This window comes from Chelonia mydas, chromosome 28 (genome assembly GCF_015237465.2).
Source record: "Chelonia mydas isolate rCheMyd1 chromosome 28, rCheMyd1.pri.v2, whole genome shotgun sequence".
NCBI lineage: Eukaryota > Metazoa > Chordata > Testudines > Cheloniidae > Chelonia > Chelonia mydas.
The window spans coordinates 764,357-784,074 of NC_051268.2; the positions used below are offsets into that span (position 1 = coordinate 764,357).

The following is a 19,718-nucleotide window of genomic DNA, read 5'->3' on the forward strand; positions in this document are numbered from 1 at the left end:
CTGCTGATCGGCCCGACTGTCGGAAACACCCAAAGCAAATACATCATGTGACAACACCTCCGACCTCATGCCAAATGATGCAACTGTCCCCGCATACACCAGGGTGCCTTTACGGTGCCAGCATCCCACAGTTACCTCTTGGGACATAGTATCCCACCGCTCCCACCACTATGCCATTACGGCACCAGAATCCCACCGCTGACCCCACTGTTGCTAGTTCAGACGTGGTATCCCACTGCTCCCACCACTATGCCGTTACGTCACTGTAGGAAATAAGGAGTGGGAAATGAGGAAGAGGCCCTGTCCCCAGTTCAGACCAATGTGGGTCACAGCCCCATATTGTGGTTTGAATGCGGCTAAATGTCAACGTACACAGCAAGGAACGAAGGGCGTCAGCCCTACACAGGGGCCGGGGGAGTCTCTCCGGGGGCGCGGCGACTCTGAAGCAGATTTGGGGGGCGCGTGGTGGGTAATCAGCGGAAGGTGAGCTCCCGGCGCGACACTGTGAGCAAAGGGGCGAATGCGACCCTGGGCTGCGTCAGCGGGAGTCTCGCGTCGGGCAGAGAGGTGACATTATCACTGGATCGGGCCCTGCTGCGACCCGCAGGGGGGCGATTACATCGGAGAGGGGTCAGAGAAGAGCCGCGAGAAGGATTCAAAACCTGCCTTCGAGTGAGAGACTCCAGGAGCTCAGCTGCACGGCGAAGGGGTGACTGACCCCGGGCTGCGAGTGCCGGCGTGGGGAGCGAATGTTCACAACGGGCTCCTCAGACTGGCAGAGGCAGGTCCCACCGGGCCGAGGGCCGGGAGTTGGAACCAGGCGAACTCGGGCTGGAAACAAGATGCAAAATGTCTAACGGTGAGGGGGGCTTGTCCCCAGGGTCGCGGCGGATTCGCCGTCAGTGACAAGTGTTAAATTGTGGCCACTCCCGGGGCACCAGCAGGGCTTCAAAGCCCGTCTGCTCATGCCCGGGCCCGCAGCCCGTACCACCCATTACGGGTTCAGTATCTCTGCACCTCTGGGGTCATTCCCAGAGCCAGGCAGCCGTTCGGGGTGACCTTCACCTACATCTCCCTCCCGGAGGGCACTTCTCTCCCTTGCACCCGCCGGGTGGCGATGCATACTAATGTGGGGAAACTGAGTCACAGTCCGGTTCACTCTGAAAATGCCACAATCCCTGCGTTCTGCACTCCTGACATATTCTCTCCCCTCTTGGCTGGCGGCTGCCCAGCTTCGCATTTCTTGGAAATACCCAGTACATGCAGATATCAGCATCATTCGTTATAATTATAGGCCTCTTCAGCTGCCATAGATCCAGGGCGAGATAGTGGAGCGGCTGATATGGGGAGTCAATTAATCAAGAATGTGGAATGCAATGAATGCCGCCCCGCGTGGCTGGGTGGGTGTGACGTGCTGAGTGTAATATAATATCCCATTGAACGGTGACCGGGCCAGAAAGAGTTAATTAACTCCCAGACGGACCTGACCCAGGGCCCAGCTGTAAAGCCTCCTTAGGAGGCGCTGGAAACGAACAGAGGTTTGAAATGCAGCCGGCCCGGTGAGAGAGAGAAGGGGAGATGCTGGCTCTGGGCTTGTGACGGGAGCAGACGAGACTTGTCTATTCCCATGGCTTTGATTCAAAGATCAAAGATCAAAATTAAAACATTTAGAAAGACACTTGAGTGAAATAATTTCATTGTCTATGTCTCTTGGAAGGTTGTCATAACCTGGATCTGAACTGTGTAATGGATAAATTACCCTGGGCTAATTGCCAGGATGTTTGGGAGAAGGAAAGTCAAGCCGGTTGCTTTCTCAGGCTGAAAGGCTGCTGGAAATGTATTAAGACCCTGGGACAGGATCCTTCTTCATCTCAGATCTGCTTTGGGCTTCAAGAGGGGGAAACCCTGAGCCATAAGGATTGAGATCCCCAGTCACTCTGAATATGGACATTGGACGATCACCGCTGGGCGATTTCTAAAAGGACTTTTGTCAACTGCAAGCTCATCTCTGCCGTGTATCTGAACCTCCAGAATTGAACTCAAGTCTGTTTGTAGAGCGATCTTTCCACCCACTCTTCCGCTCTTTTCTTTTTTAATACGTTAGTTTCGTTAACAAGAATTGACTCGAGCGTGGGTAAGATCTAAGTTATCATTGGACCTGGCTCTGGGGCCTGATCCTTTGGGGTCGGAAGACCCGTTTCTTTTCCAAGAGGAGAGAAGATTTTCAGTAACCCTCATCATCTCTGAGGTGCGTGTCTGGCCGGAGGCTGGAGGCCGGGCACTTGAAGGGAACTGCGTTGTTTGGACTCCTGAGGACCCAGGGAGGTGATAGAGAGGCTGTTTGGGGAAATCTAAGTGTAAGCAGAGCCAGGATGAGCTCCACCCTGACACCTGGTGGTGAGGTGTGGCAAGTTGTGGAAAAGAACTTCAGGGGCTGATCTCATTTGCATAGGCACACCCATCCCGCCTAGACTGAGGCCATAGCTGCCCAAACGGTCACTTTGGCTGTTGTAGGATCCCCAGTGTCTCTGTTATTGGGGCAGGAAGAATAAATTGTTATTACCCTGATTATGGGAACTGTGCTTGGAACTGTACTTGGCCTTTTGTTATGATGGAGGGACTCACCATCAACTAAGTAGCACTCGCTAGGCAAGGGTCATGGGTTCCAAAACTCTGTGAATGGAGAGAGAGGCTTGAGATAGGTATTAGTACCTGGTGGTGTGGGTCCCTTGGTGAGGGCTTGAAATGCTAATTGCACCTCTGTCTCTCTCCACTCCTAGAATATCAGGGTTGGAAGGGACCTCAGGAGGTATCTAGTCCAATCCCCTGCTCAAAGCAGGACCAATCCCCAATTAAATCACCCCAGCCAGGGCTTTGTCAAGCCTGACCTTAAAAACCTCTAAGGAAGGAGATTCTACCACCTCCCTAGGTAACGCATTCCAGCGTTTCACCACCCTTCTAGTGAAATAGTTTTTTGTAATATCCAACCTAAACCTCCCCCACTGCAACTTGAGACGATTACTCCTCGTTCTGTCATCTGCTACCACTGAGAACAGTCTAGATCCATCCTCTTTGGAACCACCTCTCAGGTAGTTGAAAGCAGCTATCAAATCCCCCCTCATTCTTCTCTTCCGCAGACTAAACAATCCCAGCTCCCTCAGCCTCTCCTCATAAGTCATGTGCCCCAGCCCCCTAATCATTTTTGTTGCCCTTCGCTGGACTCTCTCCAATTTATCCACATCCTTCTTGTAGTGTGGGGCCCAAAACTGGACACAGTACTCCAGATGAGGCCTCACCAGTGTCGAATAGAGGGGAACAATCACGTCCCTCGATCTGCTGGCTATATCTGTGGAATGTCAGAGCTAAATTTGGGTCTATTAAAAGTCTTCCTACAGGTACTGTGCTGAATTCACTTTGGCCTTATGGTGCACCAGCATTAAGGCTCCCACTGCTATGAGCTGAAATCACTGAGCCCTGTGTCAAGTGGTGGGGAGCCAGAGGATCGAGCGTGCAGTGCTGCTGTTCGTGGATAGGCTGGCGGAGCGTTCATGAGACGGCGGAGCCCTGTGGGGCAGTCAGCTTCGGGTCACGGAAGGTGCCCCTTACCTCCTTCCACCCCCCACACAGGCACATTTTTAGCCAGACTGGGGAGTAACACTCTGCAGATGAACTTTTGAACTCTGGGGCTGGACTTCTTGGACTTTGGGTGATTTGTGGATTGCTGGACTCAAGAGACGTTTGGGGTCTGGGACTCAAGAACCCGAGGGAAAGGATGTGGCCCAATTTGCTGGGGCGGGTCTTTGCTCGTGGTTTGGTTAATGAACCCTACTTGTGGTGTTTCCCCAATTTAATGCTGATGTCGTTCACCTCATGTTATTAAAGATTCTCTGCTCCACCGAGACTCTGTGCTTGCGAGAGGGGAAGTATTGCCTCTTTGAGGCACCCAGGGGTGTGTAAGATTTTTCCAGGTCACTGGGTGGGGGCTCGAGCCAGTTTGCTTTGATGAGAGGGAACCCCTGTGTACTGAACCCGGCCCTTGCAGTTCGCCCTGATTGAGTCACCTCAGCTGGCTCCCACGGGCAGCACCATCACAGTGGAAAATGGGGCCTTTCGCCAGAGCGATTACAAAATCCGGTGATCAAGATAATAGCGCTGCGATAATGAACAGAGATGGCTGGGAGGCGTGTGACTGGGGGCTGCACCGCCTTCGGATTGAGAAACTAGGCCGGCCTCAAAGAAACAGAGGAAACAGATTCAAAACTGGCTAACTGATGGATCTCCGAACGGAATCGGAAATGGGCCACCGTCGGCGAGCCATTTCCAGTGGGGTCCCGCAGGGCTCGGGTCCTGGCCCGACGCTAGTTAACCACTTATCAAAGAGCCAGAAGAAAACATAAAACCACTCCGGAGAAAGTTTGCAGATGACCCAAAGAATCAGAGGAGAAGGGAATAAGGAAGAGGCCGGGGCTGTCAAGGTTCCTTCCCCACTCTGAACTCTAGAGTACAGATGTGCAGACCTGCATGAAAACCTCCTAAGCTTACTTTCACCAGCTTAGGTTAAAACTTCCCCAAGGTACAAATTAATTTTATCCTTTGACCCTGGATCTCCACTGCCACCACCAAACTTTAACTGGGTTTACTGGGAAACGTAGTTTGGACACGTCTTTCCCCTCAAAATCCTCCCAACCCTTGCACCCCACTTCCTGGGGAAGGTTTGGTAAAAATCCTCACCAATTTGCATAGGTGACCACAGACCCAAACCCTTGGATCTTAGAACAATGAAAAAACATTCAGTTTTCTTACAAGAAGACTTTTAATAGAAGTAAAGGAATCACCTCTGTAAAATCAGGATGGTAGATACCTTACAGGGTAATTAGATTCAAAACATAGAGAATCCCTCTAGGCAAAACCTTAAGTCACAAAAAAGACACACAGGCAGGAATAGTCATTCTATTCAGCACAGTTCTTTTCTCAGCGATTTAAAGAAATCAGAATCTAACACGTACCTAGCTAGATTACTTACTAAAGTTCTAAGACTCCATTCCTGGTCTATCCCCGGCAAAAGACAGAATATAGACAGACACACAGACCCTTTGTTTCTCTCCCTCCTCCCAGCTTTTGAAAGTATCTTGTCTCCTCATTGGTCATTTTGGTCAGGTGCCAGCGAGGTTACCTTTAGCTTCTTAACCCTTTACAGGTGAGAGGATTTTTCCTCTGGCCAGGAGAGATTTTAAAGGGGTTTACCCTTCCCTTTATATTTATGACAGGGGCACTGGATCTGAGCGGTGTGGACCACAAGCCATCGATGGCTATTACCAGGATGGTGTCCCTAGCCTGTGTTTGCCAGGAGCTGGGGATGGACGACAGGGGATGGATCCCTGGATGATTCCCTGTTCGGTTCATTCCCTCTGGGACACCCGGCACTGGCCGCTGTCTCTCACCATAACAAAGAGACGGCTAAGCGGAGGCTTGATCCTCGTCTCTAAGTACCTACGCGGGGAGCAAATATTACCCCCTTTCTGCTCCAAACTGGTGTATTTCACCCTCTAGACCCTGCCCTGGAACAGGGCCTAAGGCCATTCCCCTGCATCGGAAATCTCACCCGGACACCAGCGCCCGCTTCCCAGGGAGCAACTCGGCCCCCCAGCCCCGGTCCAAGGAGAAATCTGACCTTCTGGCGGCGAGGGCTTCCCCCAAAAGGCGGCTGCATCACCAAACTCACTAAGAGCCACGCAGCAGTTCTCTTCCGGGACGGGCGCGGAAGGGGTTCAGTGGTGCTGGGAGCGGCTAAGGTGAATGAGAGCCTGGGCCAGTGGGGAGAGCCGGGAGCAGGGCTGGGGCTGGACCAGAGGCCGTGACAGACACCTGGGAGGATTACAGCCGCGTCCCACGCCACGGGGAGAGACACCCCGGATGCCTGGAACGCGCGTGACACCCCTGAGCCAACCTCGGCCGCCTGGCGGGCATCGTTAGGGGCTGGCTGACGATGATCCTGCCCCGGGCCCGGCCCGGCGGTGAAACGAGGCTTCCTCCAGGAACTGGAGTTACTTGGCTAATTAACGCAGCGAGGAACAAGCCTGGGGATGTCGCAGGGACCGGTCCGACCGGGTTCCAGACGCTGGGCCGGCGAAGCAGGAGAGACTGTGGAGAACCAGCCTGGCCCTGGGGCTGGGTGGGAGCCGGCGCTCTCTAGAGGGGACAGGCCCCTGCTCCATGCCCGGCCCCCCTGAGCCAGGCAGTCTGTCTGCGGGGGGGTGAGGGAATTGGACACCCAACCCCCCTGTGACGTTATTGACTTGAACTGGGACCGTAGAGATCATTGTTGCAGCCAAGGTCCTCTCGTGGCACCAAATCTTGTATAAAGGGCTCGAATGAGGTGTCTCAGACGAGGTGATGGCTGGCTGGTTAGGGTGATGCTGTCTGTCTGTGGGTATCATTTTTGTAGTTGAAGTTATGAATATTGGCTCTGTCCTGTCTGCATTTCAGACGCGTGCTCTGCTTCTGGGTGACGCCCCAGACACGTTGGGGTCAGCTCGCCGAGCCTGCTGGGTGGCCCGTTGAGGACCCTCAGCGACACACCTGACCCATGGAGAGCAGGCAGACACGCCTGGGGACTCAGCCAGGGGTGCCGGGACCTGCCCATGGACCGAACGCTGAGGGGTTTCCAGGCCATGGGATGGGCAGCTTGGCCTTGGGACACAGAAAGCAGAGACCACACGGCAAGAGAGTATACAGAGCCGCTGCGGCTCCTCCATCCTGGCCTCAGCCCTGCGTCTGGCCTCCGGAGGGACCTGGCTGCCCTGACGCTCTGACCCAAGGACTGAAGGACCCCTCCCAGCTGGGGATGTTCTCCAGGGACGGGATTTGAACCTGCCGTTTAGTCCATCACTGCCGCAGGCCTGACCCGAGAACTTGGCCGTTCCTGGATGTCAGAGATTCCCTTTCCCCAACTCTAGCGCTCATCGATCTCTTCTCCTCTTGTGACTAAACCTCTAGATTTTAGATGCTAAAGGCTTGGCCACAGCGTGATTTGCGGGTAAGATCTGATCTGTACATTGACCCGGGTCTGGGGCTTGGTCCTTGGGGGTCGAGGGAACCTTTTTTCTTTTACTGGGGTGTTTGGTTTTCATGACCATCTGTCCCCATAACGAGGGGCCCTGGTGGGGATCCTGGGAAACTGGGGTGTCCGAGGGAAGTGCTTGTGTGACGTGTGGTTAGCCAGCGGGGTGAGACCGAAGTCCTCTCTCGCTGGCTGGTTGGGTTTGCCTTAGAGGTGGGAAACCCCCAGCCTGGGGCAGTGACTGCCCTGCTTGAAGCAATGTGTCCCGAATGGGCGCCTCTCCGTGGGGTCCCGCCAGAACCAGCCTCGTTACACCCCCCCATCCAATTCCCACCCTCTGCCCCACCACCTCAGCTGGGGGCCCTTTGGCGAGGGCTGCATCCGGCCAATGAGAGGCAGAGGCCGTTCCGCTCGGGTCCCAAGTACGTTGTTTATTGGGGGGGGTCGCACACACGGGCTGGCGGGGCAGCAGCTGGGAGCAGGGTTCGTGGGGGAACGCGGGGAGTGGGAGTAGTAGGGGTAAGGGGGGGGGCAGTGGGGAGCAGTCAGCGCCCACCAGACCCAGGGCCACCAGTCAAAATGAGGCAGGGGGGCAGGGTTTAGGGGCTGCAGCATTTGAAGTAGACGTCGTTCAGGGCCGTGTCGTCCCCCTTGCCCTGGGGGGCCTCCACCTTGGTGGCGATGGTGCAGATGCCCCGCTGGCCGCAGGAGCGGCTCTGGGGGCCCCACTTGCCCCAGCACCGCCCGTGCCCCTTCAGCTCCACCCCATCCGTGCAGATGAACTCGATGTTGTCGGCGGCGGTGTCGTCCTTGAGGCCCTGGCACGGCTCCACCCGCAGCCGGAACTGGGTTAGGCGCTGCCCTGACTGGCATCTCATCACTGGGGTCCAGAAGCCCCACCTGGGAGGAGAGAAGGGGTCAGCTGGGTACAGGCCACGGGGTGCTGCTTTCCCGCCACCCCTCTGCTGCTCTGGGCTGGGAGCCTGCTGCCCTAGTATCCCACAACTGACACCACTAACCCACTGTCACTAACACGATCCCACCCCTGCCACCGCTAACCCTCTGTCACCACCACGATCCCACCCCTGCCACCGCTAACCCTCTGTCACTACCACGATCCCTCCTCTGCCACCGCTAACCCTCTGTCACTACCACGATCCCACCTCTGCCACCGCTAACCCTCTGTCACCACCACGATCCCACCTCTACCACCACTAACCCACTGTCACTACCATGATCCCATCCCTGCCACCGCTAACCCTCTGTCACTACCATGATCCCTCCCCTGCCACCACTAACCCTTTGTCACTACCACGATCCCACCCCTGCCACCGCTAACCCTCTGTCACTACCACGATCCCACCGCTGCCACCACTAACCCTCTGTCACCACCACGATCCCTCCACTGCCACCGCTAACCCTCTGCCACTACCACGATCCCACCGCTGCCACCGCTAACCCTCTGTCACCACCACGATCCCTCCCCTGCCACCGCTAAACCTCTGTCACCACCACGATCCCACCCCTGCCACCGCTAACCCTCTGTCACTACCACGATCCCACCGCTCCCACCACTAACCCTCTGTCACTACCATGATCCCACCCCTGCCACCACTAACCCACTGTCACTACCGTGATCCCAACCCTGCCACCGCTAACCCTCTGTCAACATAACGATCCCACCTCTGCCACCACTAACCCTCTGTCACCACCACGATCCCACCGCTGCCACCGCTAACCCTCTGTCACTACCACAATCCCACCGCTGCCACCACTAACCCACTGTCACTACCACGATCCCTCCCCTGCCACGGCTAAACCTCTGTCACTACAATGATCCCACTGCTGCCACCGCTAACCCACTGTCACTACCGTGATCCCAACCCTGCCACCGCTAACCCTCTCTCACCACCACGATCCCTCCCCTGCCACCGCTAACCCACTGTCCCTACCACGATCCCACCGCTGCCACCGCTAACCCTCTCTCACCACCACGATCCCACCCCTGCCACCACTAACCCTCTGTCACTACCACCATCCCACCTCTGCCACCGCTAACTCTCTGTCACTATCACGATCCCTCCCCTGCCACCGCTAACCCTCTGTCACTACCACGATCCCACCACTGCCACCGCTAACCCTCTGTCACTACCATGATCCCACCGCTGCCACCGCTAACCCACTGTCACTACCACGATCCCTCCCCTGCCACCGCTAACCCACTGTCACCACCACGATCCCACCCCTGCCACCGCTAACCCACTGTCACTACCACGATCCCTCCCCTGCCACCGCTAACCCACTGTCCGCACCACGATCCCTTCCCTTCCACCGCTAACCCTCTGTCACTACCACGATCCCACCACTGCCACCGCTAACCCTCTGTCACTCCCACGATCCCGGCCCTGCCACCGCTAACCCTCTGCCAACACCACGATCCCACCTGCCACCGCTAACCCACTGTCACTACCACGATCCCTCCCCTGCCACCGCTAACCCACTGTCACCACCACGATCCCACCGCTGCCACCTCTAACCCACTGTCACCACCACGATCCCACCGCTGCCACCGCTAACCCTCTGTCAACACCACGATCCCACCTCTGCCACCTCTAACCCACTGTCACCACCACGATCCCACCTCTGCCACCGCTAACCCTCTGTCACCACCACGATCCCACCCCTGCCACCGCTAACCCTCTGTCACTACCACGATCCCACCGCTGCCACCTCTAACCCACTGTCACTACCACGATCCCTCCCCTGCCATCGCTAACCCTCTGTCACCACCACGATCCCTCCCCTGCCACCGCTAACCCTCTGTCACCACCACGATCCCTCCCCTGCCACCGCTAATCCTCTGCCAACACCACGATCCCACCCCTGCCACCGCTAACCCTCTGTCACTACCACGATCCCTCCCCTGCCGCCGCTAACCCACTGTCACTACCACGATCCCTCCCCGCCACCGCTAACCCTCTGTCACTACCACGATCCCACCGCTATCACCGCTAACCCTCTGTCACCACCACGATCCCTCCCCTGCCACCGCTAACCCTCTGTCACTACCACGATCCCACCTCTGCCACCGCTAACCCACTGTCACCAACATGATCCCTCCCCTGCTGCCACCGCTAACCCTCTGTCACTACTACGATCCCTCCCCTGCCACCACTAACCGTCTGTCACTACCACGATCCCACCCCTACCACCGCTAACCCACTGTCACCACCACGATCCCACCGCTGCCACCTCTAACCCTCTGTCACCACCACGATCCCTCCCCTGCCGCCGCTAACCCACTGTCACTACCACGATCCCTCCCCGCCACCGCTAACCCTCTGTCACTACCACGATCCCACCGCTGCCACCGCTAACCCTCTGTCACCACCACGATCCCTCCCCTGCCACGCTAACCCTCTGTCACTACCACGATCCCACCTCTGCCACCGCTAACCCACTGTCACCAACACGATCCCTCCCCTGCTGCCACCGCTAACCCTCTGTCACCACCACGATCCCACCGCTGCCACTGCTAACCCTCTGTCACTACTACGATCCCTCCCCTGCCACCACTAACCGTCTGTCACTACCACGATCCCACCCCTACCACCGCTAACCCACTGTCACCACCACGATCCCACCGCTGCCACCTCTAACCCTCTCTCACCACCACGATCCCTCCCCTGCCACCGCTAACCCACTGCTGACCCGAAAGTCCCACCGTCGATGCCACCCTCCCGTCTCTGCCGCTGCTAACCCCCACCCACCCCAGCTCCCTTGGTGACACCCGTATTCCACTTGTGCGAACGGCGCCCGGTGCCCCCTCAGCCACCTGCCCGCACCCTCTGTTGGGCCCCTCCCCACGGTACTCACGGCCCCACGTCGGACTGGATGGTTCTGCCGTTGGAGCAGAGCAGCCGGATCCCGTTTAGCGCCGTGTCATCCCCAGAGAGCTGGGGCAGCTCCACCTGCAACAGGGGGTGGGGGGCAACAAGCCTGGGCATTAGAGACCGGTCCCCCATCACTTCAGTACAAGGAGATGGGGGGCAGAGGGGCGTGGGGAAAGGGGGAAATTGGGCAGAGGGGCTCAGGGCTGTGGGGTAGGGGGAGCCAGGCTGGGGAAGGGAGCAGTGGATATAGGGAGGGTGACTGGGGCAGGGAGTGGGGTAAGGGGGAGCCAGGTTGGTTTGGTGTGAATCTTTACCTTCATGGAGAACCCAATGGCAAAGCTCTTGTTGGGGCAGGTCTCTTCCTGGCCCCACTTGCCCCATATTCCTCCATTGGTAACTTCGATCTTGGTCTGGGCCCATGCGCCCCAGAGGCAGCAGACGAGCACAAGGCCGAGCGTGGCATGCAGGGAGGTATCCATGGCTGGGCAGGCGAGTGAAGGAAGCCCACAGCAGATGTGCAGCTCCTGGCACGGGGCAGGGGTGTTTTATACCAGGGGAGGGTGGGCTGGGCTGGGTTCCAGCCTGTGTGGGCAGTGCAAAGGGGCAGGCCTCACCTTCCCTTTGCTCAGGTTCAAGGCTATCATTAGGTTAATCCTGCCCCTGGCTTCCCCAGGGTGCATGGCGCAAGGTTCCTGCCACCACCCACCCAGGGCTCTGCTGATCGGCCCGACTCTCGGAAACACCCAAAGCAAATACGTCATGTGACAACACCTCTGACCTCATGCCAAACGATGCAACTGTCCCCGCTGACACCAGGGTGCCTTTACGGTGCCAGCATCCCACAGTTACCTCTTGGGACATAGTATCCCACCGCTCCCACCACTATGCCATTACGGCACCAGGATCCCACCGCTGACCCCACTGTTGCCAGTTCAGCCGTGGTATCCCACCGCTCCCACCACTATGCCATTACGGCACCAGGATCCCACCGCTGACCCCACTGTTGCCAGTTCAGACGTGGTATCCCACCGCTCCCACCACTATGCTGTTACATCACTGCAGGAAATAAGGCGTGGGAAATGAGGAAGAGGCCGTGTCCCCGGTTCAGAGCGATGTGGGTCACAGCCCCATACTGTGGTTTGAATGTGGCTAAATGTCAATGTACACAGCAAGGAATGAAGCATGTCAGCCCTACACAGGGGCGGGGGAGTCTCTCCGGGGGCGCGGCGACTCTGAAGCAGATTTGGGGGGCGCGTGGTGGGTAATCAGCGGAAGGTGAGCTCCCGGCGCGACGCTGTGAGCAAAGGGGCGAATGCGACCCTGGGCTGCGTCAGCGGGAGTCTCGTGTCGGGCAGAGAGGTGACATTATCGCTGGATCGGGCCCTGCTGCGACCCGCCAGGGGGCGATTACATCGGAGAGGGGTCAGAGAAGAGCCGCGAGAAGGATTCAAAACCTGCCTTCGAGTGAGAGACTCCAGGAGCTCAATCAGCTGCACGGCGAAGGGGTGACTGACCCCGGGCTGCGAGTGCCGGCGCGGGGAGCGAATGTTCACAACGGGCTCCTCAGACTGGCAGAGGCAGGTCGCACCCGGGCCAGGAGTTGGAACCAGACGAATTCGGGCTGGAAACAAGATGCAAAACATCTAACAGTGAGGGGGGCTTGTCCCCAAGGTCGCGGCGGATTCGCCATCAGTGACAAGTGTTAAATTGTGGCCGCGCCCAGGGCACCAGCAGGGTTTCAAAGCCCGTCTGCTCATGCCCGGCCCCGCAGCCCCTACCGCCCATTACAGGTTCAGTGTCTCTGCACCTCTGGGGTCATTCCCAGAGCGAGGCAGACGTTCGGAGTGACCTCCACTGACGTCTCCCTCCCGGAGGGCACTTCACTCCCTTGCACCCGCCGGGTGGTGATGCATACTAAAGTGGGGAAACTGAGTCATGCCGCTGGTTCCCACTGAAGTTGCCGCAATCCCTGCATTCTGCACTCCTGACATATTCTCTCCCCTGTTGGCTGGTGGCTGCCCCACCCTTCCCATTTCTCGGAAACACCCAGTACATGCACATATCAGCATCATTCGTTATAATTATAGGCCTCTTCGTCTGCCATAGTTCCTGGGTGAGATAATGGAGCAGCTGATACAGGGACTCAATTAATCAAGAATTAAGCGAGCGTAATGCAGTGAATGCCGCTCCGCAGGGGTACGTGGAAAGTGGAGCCCGTCCTGCTATTTTGGGGTTTTTTGTAGGAGCAATTACAAAATTGGGTGATCAAGATAATAGCGCTGCGGTAATGAATGGAGATGGCTGGGAGGCGTGTGACTGGGTGCCTCACGGCCTTCGGATTGAGAACCTAGAGTGGCCTTGAATGAACAGAGGAAATAGATTCAAAACTGGCTAACTGATGGATCTCCAAACGGAATCGGAAATGGGCCAGCGTCGCGAGCCGGTGTTCCCAGTGGGGGCCCGCAAGGCTCGGTTCCTGGCCCAAAGCTTTATCGAAGAGCTGGAAGAAAACATAAAACCACCCCAGAGAAAGTTTGCAGATGACCCAAAGAATCAGAGGAGAGGGGAATAAGGAAGAGGCCGGGGCACTGGATCTGAGCGGTGTGGATCACAAGCCAACGATGGCTATTACCAGGATGGTGTCCCTAGCCTGTGTTTGCCAGGAGCTGGGGATGGGTGACAGGGGATGACGGATCACTGGATGATGCCCTGTTCGGTTCATTGCCTCTGGGGCACTCGGCACTGGCCGCTGTCTCTCACCATAACAAAGAGACGGCTAAGCAGTGGCTTGATCCTTGTCGCTAAGTACCTATGCGGGGAGCAAATATTACCCCCTTTCTGCTCCAAACTGGTGTATTTCACCCTCTAGACCCTGCCCTGGAACAGGGCCTAAGGCCATTCCCCTCCATCGGAAATCTCACCCGGACACCAGCGCCTGCTTCCCAGGGAGCAACTCGGCCCCCCCAGCCCCGGTCCAAGGAGAAATCTGACCTCCTGGCGGCAAGGGCTTCCCCCAAAAGGCGGCTGCATCACCAAACTCACTAAGAGCCACGCAGCAGTTCTCCCAAGCCTCAGCACTTGCTCGCACGCAGGGGAACAGCCTGATTGACGCCACCCTGACATCGGCGGCGGGTTTTTTGCAAGTTTTCCTACCATTGCACCGTGTGGCCTTGAAACCGCCGCTCCAGGCAGTGAAGTGCCCCATCTGTCGCGGCCAGGGCCCCACGGGGCCGGGCACAGTGAGCCAACCCCCCACGAGGGCCTCCTGAATGGACGCAGGGAGGTGACCGCTCTGCGGGGGGACGGGCGCGGAAGGGGTTGAGTGGTGCTGGGAGCGGCTAAGGTGAATGAGAGCCTGGGCCAGTGGGGAGAGCCGGGAGCAGGGCTGGGGCTGGACCAGAGGCCGTGACAGACACCTGGGAGGATTGCAGCCGCGTCCCAAGCCACGAGGAGAGACACCCCGGATGCCTGCAACGCGCATGACACGCCCGAGCCAACCTCGGCCGCCTGGCGGGCATCGTTAGGGGCTGGCTGATGATGATCCTGCCCTGGGCCCGGCCCGGCGGTGAAACGAGGCTTCCTCCAGGAACTGGAGTCGCTTGGCTAATTAACGCAGCGAGGAACAAGCCTGGGGACGTCGCAGGGACCGGTCCGACCGGGTTCCAGACGCTGGGCCGGCGAAGCAGGAGAGACCGTGGAGAACCAGCCTGGCCCTGGCTGCTCAAGCACCAAACAGGATCAGCTGGAAGAGATCAAGGGGTGGGCATCAGAGAGGCAGTAACCTCTGGCTCCGTGCCCCATTCCCTGCCCCACTGAGCCAGCCAGTGCCTGCCTGTCCCGGACTGACGAGCCCGCTGTGAAATATTTGTCTCCCTCGCTGGTAGTGTTCTACGTTCACTGTAATGCTTTATCCCATGGCTTTGGTGCGTTCGGATGAGGTTCTTGATGTCGATCTTTAATTGACCTGGGTTAGTGCAAGTTTTGTGCCAACTCTATTCACCAGCATCTTTGGATTAGCGGGTGTGATTAGAGGTAGATCGACATTTGGCTGCCTGTGTGTGTCGGCCTAGCCCTGCACAGACCTTGAGCGAACTTCCCAATGACCACAAGATCTGTTCAGGGACGAAGGCACCCGGCCAGGTTTATTGCCGACGAAGCCCGGTACTAATATCCCACAGACTCTCCCGGACTGCTAAGACATGTATGCCTATAACAATGACCAGCTCAGTGAACCCCCGGGCTTTCCGGTCCTCCCTAGGCCAGACAAAGACAATCCCTCTGAGATACAGCTTTGTACCCTGATACAAACAGGTTATGTACTGCCCCCGTGACATGGCTAGTTATCACCCCCACCTTGGTTCGAACAAAACATCTCTATTCCTCACCCTGTCATCCTGGTCTTATCTTTGAGGTGGGGTCAGTGTGTCCCTGGTATCCCTGGGGAATGTTTTTGTCCCATCCTTGCTATCAGGATGCTCTGGTACCGCTCGATATCGGGAGGTGTTTCCGTCAGCGCCGTGTGACTAGCACTTCCAAGGAATGTGAATTTCTGCAATATCAGCCCTGTTCTTGCCCAATTCTGTGAGCAAGTCCTGCCTCATACCAGGCCTCTGATACAAGGGCTTATGTCTCAGGATCTCTTCCTACTGCAGCACATCCACTCACAAACACGTCTCCCCGGCAGCGTCTCCCCCCGCGTGTGGTCCTGGTCGTGCTTACGCTGCGAAGCGTCACCAGCTCCTTTGACATCAAATCTGGGCTAAACTGCCCGCTGCTCCTGCCCGATCTCAAAGCACTTTACCAAGGAGGGGAACACCATTCTCCCCAGGGGGAAACGGAGGCAAAGCAGAATCAGAGAATCACAGAACTGGAAGGGGCCTCGAGAGGTCTCTCGTCCCATCCCCTGCACTCGTGGCCGGACTAAGGATTATCTAGCCCATCCCTGACGGGTTTGTCCAACCTGTTCTTACAAATCCCCCATGATGGAGATCCCACAACCGCCCTGGGCAATTTATCCCAGGGCTTCACCACCCCGACAGTTCGGAAGTTTTTCCAAATGTCCAACCTAAACCGTCCTCGCTGCAATTTAAGCCCACTGCTTCTTGTCCTAGCCTCAGAGGTTAAGAAGAACAATTCTTCTCCCTCCTCCTTGTAACAACCTTTTATGCGCTTTGAAAACTGTTCTCATGTCCCCTCTCAGTCGTCTCTTCTCAGACTAAACAAACCCAAGTTTTTCAATCTTCCCTCATCGGTCATGTTTTCTAGACCTTTCATCGTTTGTGTTGCTCTTCTCTGGACTCTCTCCAATTTGTCCACATCTTTCCTGAAACGTGGCGCCCAGAACTGGACACGCTGCTCCAGGTGAGGTCTCATCAGCCCGGAGCAGAGCGGAAGAATTACTTACTGCGTCTTGCTTACAACACACTTGCTAAGACATCCCAGAATGATGCAACATTGTTTTGCAACAGCGTCACCCTGTTGACTCATATTTAGTTGTGCTCCACTGTGATCCCCGGATCCCTTTCCCCAGCACTCCTTCCTAGGCCGTCTTTTCCCATTGTGTATGTGTGCAACTGATTGTTCCTTCCTAGGGGGAGTACTTTGCATTTGTCCTGATTAAATTTCATCCTATTTACTTCAGACCATTTCTCCAGTTTGTCCAGATCATTTTGAATTTTAATCCTATCCTCCAAAGCACTCGCATCCCCTCCCAGCTTGGTGTCATCCGCAAACTTTATCAGTGTCCTCTCTGTGCCATTATTTAAATCATCAATGAATATATTGAACAGAACCGGACCCAGAACTGATCCCTGCCAGACCCCTCTCATTATGGCCTTCCAGCTTGACTGTGAACCTCTGATAACTACTCTCTGGGAACGGGTTTCCAACCAGTTTTGCACCCACCTTATAGTAGCTCCATCTAGGTTGCATTTCCCTAGTTTGTTTATGAGAAGGTCACGTGAGACAGTATCAAAAGCCTTACTAAAGCCAAGATAGACCACGTCTACCACTTCCCCCCAGCCACAAGGCTTGTTACCCTGTCGAAAGCTATCAGCTTGGTCTGACATGATTTGTTCTTGACAAATCCATGCTGACTGTTACTTACCACTTTATTATCTTCGAGGTGTTTGCAAAGTAATTGCTTAATGATTTGCTCCATTGTCTTTCCGGGTACAGAAGTTAAGCTGACTGGTTTGTAATTCCCCAGTTTGTCCTTATTTCCCTTTTTATAGATTGGCACTGGAATCTCTCCCGTCTTCCGTGACTTTTCAAAGATAATCGCTAATGGCTCAGATATCTCCTCAGTCAGCTCCTTGAGTATTCTAGGACGCATTTCATCAGGCCCTGGTGATTTGAAGACATCTAACTTGTCTAAGTAATTTTTGACTTGTTCTTTCCCTATTTGAGACTCTGATCCTACCTCATTTTCACCGGCATTCACTACATTAGACGCCCAATCGCCACCAACCTTCTTGGTGAAAACCGAAACAAGTCATTCAGCACCTCTGCCATTTCCACCTTTTCTGTTATTGTCTCCCCCACCCCCACCCCGCCCCCCGTTGAGTAATGGGCCTACCCTGTCCTTGGTTTTCCTCTTGCTGCTCATGTATTTGTAGAATGTTTTCTTGTTTCCTTCTATGTCCCTAGCTCGTTTGATCTCGTTTAGTGCCTTGTCCCTACATACTTGTGTTATTTGTTTGTTTTCATCCTGTGTAGTTTCATCCTTTATAATTTGACTTTTGTAAAATGACGTGGCCGAGGTCACGCAGCAGAACTGGGACTCCGAGTTTCCAGTGCTGTTCTCACGGCTGGGTCGCACCTTTGCTCTGTGATTTCCCAGGGCTCCTGCCCCCCGATCCGGTGCATTTGGTCGTCATGCAATGGGGCTACGGGTCGTGCTGGGGATCGTTTCCAATGCGCAGTCGCTCCCAGGGCCGGGGAGGGAAAGCTCTTCCCAGAAAACATCCCACAACTCTGAGGTAGTTGTGCTCCGGTTCCTGAGCCTCTCCGCAGTGGCTGAAAGTACGCTGGCGATGCGCCACTCTCCAGTCGGTGCTCGAGTGCTGGGTTTCCATTTTCCCAGCCCTCGTCTTTCAGCCACTGTTAGCGCAAGCCCAACAGATCGATTCAGCTTCCAGTTAACTGCTTCCAACATGATTTTATCCGAGAGGAAAAGATTCGAGCCACAATTCAGTTCTGCCCCAAACTTACAGGTATCCCGCTCCCCTCCCCACACCCTGACTTCCCTGTGTCTGGCCCCCTGAAATGAAGTTTTCTTGTTTTCCCAATGGTTTGCATGCAGAGGGGGAGGGACTCAGTTTCCCTGGGTGTTACTGGTTTAATGAGGGGATGGGAGAGGAGTTTGTTGTTACAGAGGACCGGTGAGGGAACTTGGGACCCCGGCCAATGGCCTGGACAATGGAGACCCCAGCGACTGGTGACCTGGGGACCGGGAGGCCCAGCTCGGGACAGTGGGGGGACAATGGGCTGCAGGGAGAGGACCCCGGTGACCTGACCAGCCGGTCCCAGCCAGAGGGGCCAGAGGACAGATGAGGGGAGAGGGGGCCCAGGCAACCCTGTTTACCTGGAGAGAAGACAATGGACAGAGGCGGGGCTCGGGGGAGGTGATAGGAGATGCCCAGCTGGGAAGCAGGGGGGGCTCGGGGCTGGAGGGAGGGAACAGGCAGAGCCCCCCTGGATGTGGGACAGCATTTGATCAAATCATACATTAATACATGCTACGTTATTATTTTTTATTTTAAATTATATAAAATACAAACGTGTCCCCCTTTTGACCCCTCAAGAACAATTCTTGAGTGGGTCATATTTTAGGCAACTCTTTCATAGCAATAGACTGAGAGGCCATTTGAGCTTGTGGCTGTAATCTAACAAACTTTTTTTGGTTTAACAGCACTTACACCACATTCCTAGCAAGCAAACACAGGACAGTGTTAACAAAGCCAGTAACAGGGGGAACATAACAATATGCCCTTAGAGGTGGGGGACCAGGCTGTAAAAATGTCATATCCGTGATAGGCTGTCAGTTCTTTTTCAGACCTAGACATTTTTAGCATGTCTTTATTTGCACGTAATATTTGAATGACCCGCTTCCCTGTACCCCTCTGTGTCTGTTGTAAAAACCGAGGATCTTTTTTGGTGTTTTAAAAGACGCGTTAATACCCGAACATTCCCAGCTGTTATCCAAAACCTTTTGTGCTCCAGTGATGCTAAACGAAGTATTTGCATCTTGGTACATTTTAGGGCCAAGGCCGTTCTCTTTTTTAATTTTACCTGGAGCAAATTTATAGGATTATTTGCCTGCTTTTGCAGTTGTGACAAGAAACTTAACTTATTTTTCATGACCTCCAGGTCTCTACTGTTTATCATTCCGGCTTTAAATTTAACTCCTCCTAATATGGCGTGTGCTACATCGTCGTTTTTCTCGGCCATTGGAGGGTTGATGTGTTTTTATGTAGGCCGTTATAATCGGAAGGGAGTAGGGTGAACATTTAGGTTCCCATTTACTACGGGGTATTGGACAGTACTTTACAAGAACGGTTAGGATTGTTCCTGCCTAAACAGGTTTATTTTGCGGATACAGTGACTGTGGGTAGCTGGAACGTCAGATGGCGTCCCCATAGGGACCCTCTACTTTAACCCCTATTTCCCAGTGGTTTGGTATTCCTGTGGTGTTTATAAGGTGAACTGTAAGTCCCACTTCCCCTTCCCCGGTGCACACATTGGTATTTTTTAAGGGTTTTCAG

At 55.5% G+C, this 19,718-nt stretch overlaps 1 protein-coding gene and 1 long non-coding RNA gene across 2 annotated transcripts; both read right to left on the reverse strand.

Moving 5' to 3' along the window:
• Positions 1 to 417: 417 nt before the first annotated feature.
• Positions 418 to 17,196, reverse strand: LOC119564635. The gene is made up of 3 exons (XR_005223614.2): positions 17,060 to 17,196; positions 14,370 to 14,695; positions 418 to 831 (listed from the first exon to the last, which is right to left on the reverse strand). It is a non-coding gene; the product is annotated as an uncharacterized LOC119564635 (long non-coding RNA).
• LOC114018486 (vitelline membrane outer layer protein 1 homolog) lies at positions 7,449 to 12,432 on the reverse strand. Its single transcript, XM_037887597.2, has 3 exons — positions 11,268 to 12,432; positions 10,937 to 11,031; positions 7,449 to 7,960 (listed from the first exon to the last, which is right to left on the reverse strand). Exons 1-3 carry the CDS (start codon positions 11,430 to 11,432, stop codon positions 7,660 to 7,662), a joined length of 561 nt encoding a protein of 186 aa, XP_037743525.1. The 5' UTR covers positions 11,433 to 12,432; the 3' UTR covers positions 7,449 to 7,659.
• Positions 17,197 to 19,718: the final 2,522 nt, after the last annotated feature.

Excerpts from the sequence above, each read along its gene's own strand:
- LOC114018486 (XM_037887597.2), bottom strand. The coding sequence starts at position 11,432 with ATGGATACCTCCCTGCATGCCACGCTCGGCCTTGTGCTCGTCTGCTGC. Across the intron at positions 11,032-11,267 it reads CCATTGGGTTCTCCATGAAG|GTGGAGCTGCCCCAGCTCTC; the intron begins GTAAAGATTCAC and ends CCCCTGTTGCAG. Across the intron at positions 7,961-10,936 it reads ATCCAGTCCGACGTGGGGCC|GTGGGGCTTCTGGACCCCAG; the intron begins GTGAGTACCGTG and ends CTCTCCTCCCAG.